Raw genomic sequence first — 12,482 nt, 5'->3', positions numbered from 1 at the left:
TTGGTATTTGTTATACTGTGCAACATTGTGAATAATTGAAAATAGATGATAAATGTCTTTCCTGTCTGAAGTGGTCAGTGGGGAATGTTTTATGTCTCCCAACAATTTAGAATTGATCCATTACATTTTGTAGGTTAAACAAGGAATCCACAAAACACTAGTTAGTGTATCTTTCCCAGGCAAATGTTTCTCTGCGTTATTATGGCACAGTCCTTTTATTTTACACAGCCAAGCAATTCATATACTGCATCTCCGTGCATGGTTCTGTTTCCACAGATTTGATCTGTGATGGGGTGGTTGAACAAGAAGAGTGTACTTTAAAAGGATGCATTTACAGTTGAAGTCGGAAGTTTACATACACCTTAGCCAAATATATTTAAACTCAGTTTTTAACAATTCCTGACACTTAATCCTTGTAAAAATTCCCTGTTTTAGGTCAGTTTGGAAAACAACTTTATTTTACGAATGTGAATAATATTAGAGAGAATGATTTATTTCAGCTTTTATTTCTTTCATCACTTTCCCAGTGGGTCAGAAGTTTACATACACTCAATTAGTATTTGGTAGCATTGCCTTTAAAATTGTTTAACTTGGGTCAAACGTTTCGGGTAGGTTTCACAAGCTTCCCACAATAAGTTGGGTGAATTTTGGCCCATTCCTCCCGAGAGAGCTGGTGTAACTCAGTCAGGTTTGTAGGCCTCATTGCTCGCACATGCTTTTTCAGGTCTGCCCACAAATTTTCTACAGGATTTGAGGTCAGGGCTTTGTGATGGCCACTCCAATACCTTGAATTTGTTGTCCTTAAGCCATTTTGCCACAACTTTGGAAGTATGCTTGGGGTAATTGTCCATTTGTAAGACCCATTTTCATCCAAGCTTTAACTTCCTGACTGATGTCTTGAGATGCTTCAATATAGCCACATAATTCTCCATCCTCATGATGCCATCTATATTATGAGGTGCACCAGTCCCTCCTGCAGCAAAGCACCCCCACAACATGATGCTGCCACCCCCGTGCGTCACGGTTGGGATGGTGTTCTTCGGCTTGCAAGCATCCCTCTTTTTCCTCCAAACATAACGATGGTCATTATGCCCAAACAGCTCTATTTTTGTTTCATCAGACCAGAGGACATTTCTCCAAAAAGTACAATATTTGTCCCCATGTACAGTTGCAAACCATAGTCTGGCTTTTTTATGGCGGTTTTGGAGCAGTGGACTCTTCCTTGCTGAGCGGCCTTTCAGGTTTTGTTGATATAGGACTTGTTTTACTGTGGATATAGATACTTTTGTACCTGTTTGATGAACGTGGTACCTTCAGGTGTTTGGAAATTGCTCCCAAGGATGAACCAGACTTGTGGAGGTCTACGATATTTCTTCTGAGGTCTTGGCTGATTTCTTTAGATTTTCCCATGATGTCAAGCAAAGAGGCACTGAGGTTGAAGGTAGGCCTTGAAATACATCCACAGGTACGCCTCCAATTGACTCAAATGATGTCAAGTAGCCTATCAAAAGTTTTTAAAGCCATGACATAATTTTCTGGAATTTTTCAAGCTGTTTAAAGGCACAGTCAACTTAGTGTATGTAAACTTCTGACCCAGTGGAATTGTGATACAGTGAATTATAAGTGAAATAATCTGTCTGTAAACAATTGTTGGAAAAATTATTTGTGTCGTGCACAAAGTGGATGTCCTATCCGACTTGCCAAAACTGAAGTTTACCAAGAAATTTGTTAGTGGTTGAAAAACTAGTTCTTTTGACTCCAACCTATGTGTATGTAAACTTCCGACTTCAACTGTATCAGTCCTGTGTCAGAACATGCACCTCTCTCTCTCATATCAATTATTTAGCAGACGCTCTTATCCAGAGCAATTAGTGTTAAGTGCCTTGGCACAAGGGCACACCAACAGATTTTTCACCTAGTCAGCTCAGGGATTCAAACCAGCGACCTTTCAGTTACTGGCCCAACGCGCTTAACCGCTAGACTACCTGTCGTCTCTTTTATGTACTTCTCCTCTCCCTCATAGTTTACAGCAGTATCACACTCCCTTCTCCCCAGGGCGGACACAGCTATGTAGAGGAGTGGGATAGGTTCAGCAGCCATATAGTGTACTGAGAGATTTTTTGTACAGTCATTTGCTGTTGCTTGGTGGGATGCATGAAAGGGAATAGAGAAAAGGGCTGCAGGGCTCACAGCAGAGGAGGCTTAAAGCAGTGGATTTTTCCATGCAACTGTGGCAGGTGCTGCTGAGTATATGATATTAGGGCAAAAGTGTCATCCTCAGTTGGTAGAGCATGGCGCTTGTAACGCCAGGGTAGTGGGTTCGATCCCCGGGACCACCCATACGTAGTTCTCCCACTTACGTAGAATGTATGCACACATGACTGTAAGTCGCTTTGGATAAAAGCGTCTGCTAAATGGCATATATTATTATATATTACCTACAACCTTTTAGGATGTGAGAGGCAAGTGAGAAAATTCTGCCAAATAAATGGCGCGATAGATGGCGGCACTGTGTTTATTGAAATTGTATTATCCAAAAGGTCACTTCAATCATGGCGTGGCGATACAGCTTTCAAATCCTTTGAAGTTTATAGCGGAGCACTGGCAGTGCTGTTGAGGTCCTTGCACATCACCCCAGTTATATCTATTTAAACCAGTCAGAAAGTGGGAAACTGCTTCATAATGGCTACTATTTAACTGAGGTACTAAAGAGATATTGACATGGCAATGCATTCAAGTAAAAGTTATGTGTTAATGGTTCATCTGCTTTTGTCCCGTGCGATCAATTACAGTGAATCGTTAAAACAAGATGCTGGTAGGCTTATTGTATCTTCCAAAAAATAGTTGCTATTACAGTTTTGTCTCTTAAAATGTAATGGTTGACTGGCTTGCTTGATCTTCAAATGTCATGTCAAATATCATGTCTTGGTACATCTTGTTTTTCTTTCTGGTTACTAGTGATTGGTTGCTGCAGAATTATGTAGCTGGTGGGATTTGGATATGTAGATGAGAGTCAGCATGTCTGAACAATAGCTTCATTAGCTGTGATTCTGCTCCCGATGATTTATTGTGTTATTTTCACCGCATGTTCCAAAGACAGACAGACAAGGAGATCCCCAGAGTCTAATTTATGAACTACCTCTGGTGCATTGGGAGCAAATTGAGCAATTCTATTTTGTGTGGTTTCCCTTTTAAAGTCTGTAGCGAACCATACAATGAAGGTGTTTTGATTACAGTCTACATACAGTATGTGTTTCAGCATGTGTTTTTATCTGTAACCGTTAGTTGAGTTTCTCAATGAAGAAGGGGTCAGGTTATCGGACCAGGGATTACGTAAGGATCTGTCATATTTTGTGGGGAGAGAGGCTTTCTAGTGACCCATGGAAAGTCCATTTTACCGGCTGCTCGCTTTCTATGAACTGTTTCTCGCTGGACCTTGTTCAGCTGCACACTGTACTGATTCTATTTGGTTGGTTGAGGGGAATTCCCTTGGTCTGCTCTGTCTGTTGGCCATGGTGGGAGGGGAACTCTGTTATCTCTCACTGACGCTACAAACGTAGTCAGCACTGCAAATGTTTGCAGTGGTCTCTCCCCAAGAGATACATGTTTGGTTGCACATACAGTGTGAAGCTCCATTTAGTCTATAGACTAGAGTATAGACTGCCTGTGGGTTGGTTTGACTGACAGCCTCATCAAAGCTTTATCATAGGCTCCTCTTGACTCTCTCTCGGATGGATGGCTCACAGAGCAGTGTATTATACATTATAGTTGTTTTATTGTCCTGATTCCTTTTATCGGGTCACCAAAAAGTGTGCACTGGTGATATTCACATGTCAATCTAACCCCTCACCTGTCCACCTCTTCTGGCAATCAGTGCTGTGCTGAATCCTTGATTCCTCAGATGTAGCGTTGCCATCATTGAAACCCACACAGAATATGGTGGCTGTGTGTATCCACCCTTGAGATTATCTTCCCGTCTCCTGTATCTGTGTCTCATTTGCTACTTTGACATAACTCCCTCTTCCCCCAGCCAGCATGCACAGGGTTCTCCCGCTCTATCTGATGTGCTTCCTGTGGTGGTGCATCCCATTAGAGGGGATGTTTCAGCAGAGTGTTGCATGCAGTAGTAATTAGGGAAGGATTTTGAAATCAAAACAATATCTGTGGTCGAATCAGAAGAGCGAAGGGAAATTACATTAACCGTGCCTTTCTGTTAGAGTCTCCTCTGTGTGTGTGTGTGTGTGTGTGTGTGTGTGTGTGTGTGTGTGTGTGTGTGTGTGTGTGTGTGTGTGTGTGTGTGTGTGTGTGTGTGTGTGTGTGTGTGTGTGTGTGTGTGTGTGTGTGTGTGTGTCTGCCTGGGTCTCTTTTCTTCCATATCTTACATAACACCCAATCAGAGGGAATGATGTTGTTCGGGTCCACTATTGTACAGCACAGGACTGTGCACTGTGTTGAGAGAACAGAGAGAATTACAGAGATAGAGTATAGCAGCTACAGTCAAAGAAAGGAGCACATCAGGGGAGGACTTATTGGTCTGGAGCTCTGGACCTGTGTGGAAGGGTGCACGTTCCATGAAAGGTGAGTTAGCTACCTAGAAGACCAACATGATGAGGTGTGATGATTGATTCAAGAACACAAGGTGAAATATAAATAAGATGGAACATTACAGTACAAGAAACAGCTGCTGTAGGAATATTACATCTGTATATTCTCCTCCAATGCTCCTCAAACTCTACTGGAATAAACAGCTAGCTGTCTGAGACAAGACACCGGGGCATTATATTCATTGGAGTGTGATAGCGCAATCACAATGCAGCCATAAACCTCATTGCCTGGCCCTGTCCTCAAAGCCACAGAGCCATGGCCGGCTGCTGTTTTCCATCACCCTCACCTTCCCGCAGGCCTTGATGGAGGACGGGAACAGCCATGGGGATTGCTGGTTGACATATTGCTAATCCTCCATCCAGCCCTGTGTTACACCAGCTGTCTCCGAACCACCACTATACAGCCACTGTTACACACACACACACACACACACACACACACACACACACACACACACACACACACACACACACACACACACACACACACACACACACACACACACACACACACACACACACACACACACACACACACACACACACACACACACACACACACACACACACACACACACACACACATCTCCACTTATGCAATGTACAATCCCCAACCTCACATGCTCTCAACCTATCTGCATACTGAAAAAACTTAAACCACAATCACACAAGACACAATCATAAAAGTCAAATCAAACGGTTGACATAACAACAACAAAAGGGCCATGGAGCATATTATTGTTACCAGTAGAACCAGAAAGGGAATGATATCTGTACATAGTTCCACACTTCATAGGCTAATCTTGAGAGAATACTCAACACACGTACAGTATATCATGTTTCATGTTTTGTGTGTACCCCAGGAAGAGTAGCTACTGCTTTTGCAACAGCTAATGGGGATCCTAATAAAATACCAAATACTACACCGGCTCTGATACTCTTCAGATGTGGCAGGACTTGCAAACTATTACGGATTACAAAGGGAAACCCAGCCGAGAGCTGCCCAGTGACGCAAGCCTACCAAACAAGCTAAATTTAGTCTATGCTCGCTTTGAGGCAAGCAACACTGAACCATGCATGAGAGCACCAGCTGCTCTAGATGACTGTGTGATCACGATCTCCATTGTCGATGTGAGTAAGACTTTTAAACAGGCCGCAGGCTCAGCGCATGCTCTGACCAGCTGACAAGTGTCTTCACTGACATTTGCAAACTCTCCCTGACCCAGTCTGTAATACCTACATGTTTCAAGCAGACCACCATAGTCCTTGTGCCCAAGAACGCTGTTCCCAGGAACATGCACCCTTCCACTCTTCCTCCCAATCCCTACCATGTGCCCCATTAAAGCTGTTACAGGTGAAATGAGCCGACAGATTTGAGAAATTAAACCATGACAGAAATGATAGTCTGCAATTAATTAAACATTTTCCCTGGCAAAGGAGAAGTCTAAATTACACATTTTTCTGTCATAGTGATAGGCTGTACGAAACTGTTATTTCCCCAGAGACTGCCTGTTGCCTACACCGCAGATCTGCTTGTCTGAGAGCGAAATACTCACTGTGAGGCTGTGGAAATGAAGCGGCACTAATGTTCTCTCCCTCAGCTGTGTGTGTGGACATTACACTCATCACTGTGTGTCTGTATGTGTGTGTGTGTGTCTGTGTGCTTCTCTTGTTAGGACATGCATGCTTCAGCCGGTCCACCTCGGAACTGGAAGGGCATTGCAATCGCCATGATGGTGATCGTTGGTGTTCTATCACTGGTCAGCCTTTCAGTCATCATGCTCACACCTGGTAAGATGAAACACATAATGGGTGAGGGAAGAGAAGGAATGGGGGAGGGAAGAGAAGGAATGGGGGAGGGAAGAGAAGGAATGGGGGAGGGAAGAGAAGGAATGGGGATAAAAATAAAAATGTAGAGAAACAAATGGAGAAAAAGAATGCAGGAGGGTGAGAAAGAGAATAAAGGCAAGGAGGGGTGAAGGGGGTGAGTGAGAAGGAGGCTTGAAGAACAGAGAGAGAGAGAAAGAGAGAGAGAGAGGGACAGAGAGAAGGAGAGAGGATGCAGTGGGAGGAGTGAGAACAGAGACTCTCCATCAGATAAACATATCAACAATGACATTCACAATTTGACAAAACAAATCAACACTGACAAATACAAAATTCCCCTGCAATGAAAAGAGACTCAGACCAAAGACGAGACTCCAGTACTATGCTAAGAACAAGCTGAGCCGCCGCAGCACCAGCTGTGCCTTGGCTCTGTGTGAATAGAGGAAGCTTCTTGTTCATTCCGGGTGGAAATGACAAGTGGAGTGTTTTTGCCCATTTGTTTTCTCCCACTTTCTCATTTCTCTTGCTTTCTCTCTTTCTCTGGAAGATGAGTCTCACCTGTTTCTGCGATCCCGTCTCACCATGGAGGATCTGGAAAGTGAGAAGTATACAGTTCATGACCCCTGTGTGACCTGGTTGGATGGTAAGAGCCTTGATACCCTAAAGCGGGGGAACGAGATAGAACATGTTTAGGGAAGCCAAGGCAAGCTACCATTCATGTTATATTGAGTGAACCAACCAAAAGTTAACCATTTCCCTTCGGCCTGTGTTGTCCCTTCCAGAGAATGAGGTTGCGCTCAGAACCAGAGAGGGTCATGTCCTGTCCTACAGCCTCCACTCCAACATCACAGCTACCCTACTGGACAACAGCTCTTTAGTGAGTAACGGCCCGTAACGGCCCTGCAAGAGAGGAGCTGTATTCCACTATTGATCGGCTCATATACGGAGTCAACCAGGCAAATTCAATAGAGACTGAGTGGTCCTCCCAGATGGAGAAAGAACTATAGAACGACTGTTAAACCAGTAGAGAGCAGTAGTAACTATACAGTTATATAGATATGCAGTGACAGTTTAAGCTCTTTTGGGTCTATTTGGTTCCCTCACTGTTCAATTGAAGCCTTCAACATACGGCTTCAAAGAGATTTTTCAAGCAAGAGCCTCACTTTGAACAACACCGCCTGGCTCTGTGCGACACTGACAGACTTATGTGGGTCATTGCCTAGGAGCTAAGCAGGGTTCTGTTGTCAAGATGGGGAGATGCTGTCTCCTCTCCGGCTCTCGCCAGATTCTCACTTGGTGTATCATCTCTGTTGCCATGTTAATCCCACACTGTAGCTGTGAGCCTACAACAGTAATTAGCATTCTGCTCATGATATATGCAGACCTACTATAACTATGGCCATGGCTTCCCAAGTGCAGTCCTATCTCTGACATTATCTACAACTACTTCGCTCCAGGGATGTTGTTCTTGAAGGTTAAGTCTCATATTAGATCTAGGGATGTTGTTGACATGTTTATCTTATCATGTTTTCTACAGGATTTGACTTACACAAAGTTCCATGTGTCTGCAGACAAGAGGTTTGTCCTGTTGGCATACAACATTCAACCGGTGAGTGACTCTGGTTATGACCAAATAAAATGCTCAGAAGAACCATCTCTTTTACAGTGTAAATCTTTATCAATAATCATACTCACTGTCAAAGCAATTCTCCAAAGGCACCAAAGATTATTTGATTGCAACAAGGGTTTCACACTCGCTTTCATTGAACACATTAGTTTTACACAGCAAAGCCACAGACTGATTCCAGACCATCAGAGAAAATCAATTGAGTCAAATCTGTTTCCGTTTGCAACTAATGACAGGTCGATTTCCCAACTGCATTGTGACTGTAGTACAATGATGCCATGTATTCTAATTCAGCCTTTAGAGTAAATCCCCTTATGAAACAGTTAGAGAGAGAGAGAAAGATGGAGGGAGAGGGGGAGAGAGAGAGAAATATGGAGAGGGAGAGGGAAAGAGAGAAATATGGAGAGGGAGAGGGAGAGAGAGAAATAGGGAGGGAGGGAGGGAGGGAGGGAGGGAGGGAGGGAGGGAGGGAGGGAGGGGGAGGGAGGGAGGGAGGGAGGGAGGGAGAAATATGGAGAGGGAGAGAGCGAGAGAAATATGGAGAGGGAAGGAGGGAGTGAGAGAAATATGGAGAGGGGGAGAGGGAGGGAGAGAGAAATATGGAGAGGGAGAGAGAAATATGGAGAGTGAGAGGGAGAGGGAGGGAGAGAGAAATATGGAGAGGGAGAGGGAGGGAGGGAGAAATATGAAGAGGGAGAGGGAGAGAGAAATATGGAGAGGGAGAGGGAGGGAGAGAGAAATATGGAGAGGGAGAGGGAAGGAGAGAGAAATATGGAGAGGAAGAGAGAAATATGGAGAGGGAGAGGGAGAGAGAGAAATATGGAGAGGGAGAGGGACAGAGAGAAATATGGGAGAGGGAGAGGGAGAGAGAGAAATAGGGAGAGGGAGAGGGACAGAGAGAAATAGGGAGAGGGAGAGGGACAGAGAGAAATATGGAGAGGGAGAGGGAGAGAGGGGGAGAGGGAGAGGGAGAGAGAGAAATATGGAGAGGGAGAGGGAGAGAGGGGGAGAGGGAGAGGGAGAGAGAGAAATAGGGAGAGGGGAGAGGGAGAGGGGGAGAGAGAGAAATAGGGAGAGGGAGAGGGAGGGAGGGAGAAATATGGAGAGGGAGAGGGAGGGAGAGAGAAATATAGAGAGGGAGAGGGAGAGAGAAATATGGAGAGGGAGAAGGAGAGAGAAATATGGAGAGGGAGAGGGAGAGAGAGAAATATGGAGAGGGAGAGAGAAATATGGAGCGGGAGAGGGAGAGAGAGAAATAGGGAGAGAGAGAAATATGGAGAGGGAGAGCAATATGGAGAGGGAGAGAGAGAAATATGGAGAGGGAGAGGGAGAGAGAGAAATATGGAGAGGGAGAGCAATATGGAGAGGGAGAGGGAGAGAGAGAAATATGGAGAGGGAGAGGGAGAGAGAGCAATATGGAGAGGGAGAGAGAGAAATAGGGAGAGGGAGAGGGAGAGAGAGAAATAGGGAGAGAGAGGAGAGAGAGAGAGAGAGAGAGAGAGAGAAATATGGAGAGGGAGAGGGAGGGAGAGAGAAATATAGAGAGTGAGAGAGAGGGAGAGAGAAATATGGAGAGGGAGAGGGAGGGAGCGAGAAATATGGAGAGGGAGAGGGAGAGAGAGAAATATGGAGAGGGAGAGGGAGAGAGGGAAATATGGAGAGAGAGAGGGAGGGAGAGAGAAATATGGAGAGGGAGAGGGAGGGAGAGAGAAATATGGAGAGGGAGTGAGAGAGAAATATGGAGAGGGAGAGGGAGGGAGAGAAATATGGAGAGGGAGAAGGAGAGAGAAATATGGAGAGGGAGAGGAAAATATGGAGAGGGAGATGGAGAGGGAGAGAGAGAAATATGGAGAGGGAGAGGGAGAGAGGGAAATATGGAGAGAGAGAGGGAGAGAGAGAAATATGGAGAGGGAGAGAGAAATATGGAGAGGGAGAGAGAAATATGGAGAGGGAGAGGGAGGGAGCAAGAAATATGGAGAGGGAGAGGGAGAGAGAAATATGGAGAGGGAGAGAGCGAGAAATAGGGAGAGGGAGAGGGAGAGAGAGAAATATGGAGAGGGAGAGGGAGAGAGAGAAATATGGAGAGGGAGAGGGAGGGAGAGAGAAATATGGAGAGGGAGAGGGAGGGAGAGAGAAATATGGAGAGGGTGAGAGAAAAATATGGAGAGGGAGAGGGAGGGAGAGAGAAATATGGAGAGGGGGAGGGAGAGAGAAATATGGAGAGGGGGATGGAGAGAGACAAATATGGAGAGGGAGAGGGAGAGAGAGAAATATGGAGAGGGAGAGGGAGGGAGAGAGATATGGAGAGGGAGAGGGAGGGAGAGAGAAATATGGAGAGGGAGAGGGAGGGAGAGAGAAATATGGAGAGGGAGAGGGAGGGAGAGAGAAATATGGAAAGGGAGAGGGAGAGGGAGGGAGAGACAAATATGGAGAGGAGAGAGAAATATGGAGAGGGAGAGGGATAGATAAATATGGAGAGGGAGAGGGAGAGAGAGAAATATGGAGAGGGAGAGAGAGAAATATGGAGAGGGAGAGGGAGAGAGAGAAATATGGAGAGGGAGAGGGAGGGAGAGAGATATATGGAGGAGAGGGGAGAGAGAAATAAGGAGAGGGAGAGGGAGGGAGAGAGAAATATGGAGAGGGAGAGGGAGGGAGAGGATGGAGAGGGAGAGAGAAATATGGAGAGGGAGAGGGAGGGAGAGAGAAATATGGAGAGGGGGAGGGGAGAGAAATATGGAGAGGGGGGGAGGGAGAGAGAAATATGGAGAGGGAGATGGGAGAGAGAAATATGGAGAGGGAGAGAGAGAAATATGGAGAGGGAGAGGGAGGAGAGAGAAATATGGATAGGGAGAGGGAGAGGGAGGGAGAGAGAAATATGGAGAGGGAGAGGGAGAGGGAGAGAGAGAAATATGGAGGGGAGAGGGAGGAGAGAAATATGGAGAGGGAGAGAAATATGGAGAGAAATAGGGAGAGAGAAATATGGAGAGAGAGCAATATGGAGGGAGAGAGAAATATGGAGAGGGAGAGGGAGAGAGAGAAATATGGGAGGGAGAGCAATATGGAGAGGGAGAGGGAGAGAGAGAAATATGGAGAGGAGAGGGAGAGAGAAATATGGAGAGGGAGAGAGAGAAATAGGGAGAGGGGAGGGAGAGAGAGAAATATGGAGAGAGAGAGAGAGAGAGAGAAATATGGAGAGGGAGAGGGAGGGAGAGAGAAATATGGAGAGGAGAGAGAGGGAGAGAGAAATATGGAGAGGGAGGGAGGGAGAGAAATATGGAGAGGGAGAGGGGGAGAGAGAAATATGGAGAGGGAGAGGGAGAGAGAAATATGGAGAGAGAGAGGGAGGGAGAGAGAAATATGGAGGGAGGAGAAATATGGAGAGGGAGTGAGAGAGAAATATGGAGAGGGAGAGGGAGGAGAGAAATATGGAGAGGAGAGGAGAGAGAAATATGGAGAGGGAGAGGAAAATATGGAGAGGGAGATGGAGAGGGGAGAGAGAGAAATATGGAGAGGGAGAGGGAGAGAGGGAAATATGGAGAGAGAGAGGGAGAGAGAGAAATATGGAGAGGGAGAGAGAAATATGGAGAGGGAGAGAGAAATATGGAGAGGGAGAGGGAGGGAGCGAGAAATATGGAGAGGGAGAGGAGAGAGAAATATGGAGAGGGAGAGAGCGAGAAATAGGGAGAGGGAGAGGAGAGAGAGAAATATGGAGAGGGAGAGGGAGAGAGAGAAATATGGAGAGGGAGAGGGAGGGAGAGAGAAATATGGAGAGGGAGAGGGAGGGAGAGAGAAATATGGAGAGGGTGAGAGAAAAATATGGAGAGGGAGAGGGAGGGAGAGAGAAATATGGAGAGGGAGAGGGAGGGAGAGAGAAATATGGAGAGGGGGATGGAGAGAGAGAAATATGGAGAGGGAGAGGGAGAGAGAGAAATATGGAGAGGGAGAGGGAGGGAGAGAGATATGGAGAGGGAGAGGGAGGGAGAGAGAAATATGGAGAGGGAGAGGGAGGGAGAGAGAAATATGGAGAGGGAGAGGGAGGGAGAGAGAAATATGGAAAGGGAGAGGGAGAGGGAGGGAGAGACAAATATGGAGAGGGAGAGAGAAATATGGAGAGGGAGAGGGATAGATAAATATGGAGAGGGAGAGGGAGGGAGAGAGAAATATGGGAGGGAGAGAGAAATATGGAGAGGGAGAGGGAGAGAGAGAAATATGGAGAGGGAGAGGGAGGGGAGAGGAGAGGGAGAGGGAGAGAGAGAAATAAGGAGAGGGAGAGGGAGGGAGAGAGAAATATGGAGAGGGAGAGGGAGGGAGAGAGAAATATGGAGAGGGAGAGAGAAATATGGGAGGGAGAGGAGGGAGAGAGAAATATGGAGAGGGGGAGGGAGAGAGAAATATGGAGAGGGGGAGGGAGAGAGAAATATGGA

At 46.1% G+C, this 12,482-nt stretch overlaps 1 protein-coding gene across 3 annotated transcripts in view; it reads left to right on the top strand.

Annotated features, from left to right (window-relative positions):
* LOC124032157 (inactive dipeptidyl peptidase 10-like) overlaps positions 1 to 12,482 on the top strand; it is a 35,890-nt gene that overhangs the window by 1,442 nt on the left and 21,966 nt on the right. For 2 of the 3 annotated variants that reach the window (XM_046344313.1, XM_046344312.1), the window contains exons 2-5: positions 6,281 to 6,395; positions 6,979 to 7,074; positions 7,214 to 7,308; positions 7,969 to 8,040. In XM_046344313.1, the coding sequence (XP_046200269.1) occupies positions 6,281 to 6,395; positions 6,979 to 7,074; positions 7,214 to 7,308; positions 7,969 to 8,040 (378 nt within the window). Of the gene's footprint in view, positions 1 to 6,280; positions 6,396 to 6,978; positions 7,075 to 7,213; positions 7,309 to 7,968; positions 8,041 to 12,482 lie in introns of those variants that run through there. The other variant, XM_046344314.1, reaches the window with a different exon arrangement.

Source organism: Oncorhynchus gorbuscha, linkage group LG03 (genome assembly GCF_021184085.1).
Source record: "Oncorhynchus gorbuscha isolate QuinsamMale2020 ecotype Even-year linkage group LG03, OgorEven_v1.0, whole genome shotgun sequence".
NCBI lineage: Eukaryota > Metazoa > Chordata > Actinopteri > Salmoniformes > Salmonidae > Oncorhynchus > Oncorhynchus gorbuscha.
Note: the sequence above shows the minus strand (reverse complement) of the source record. Positions and strands in the feature narration are given on the sequence as shown.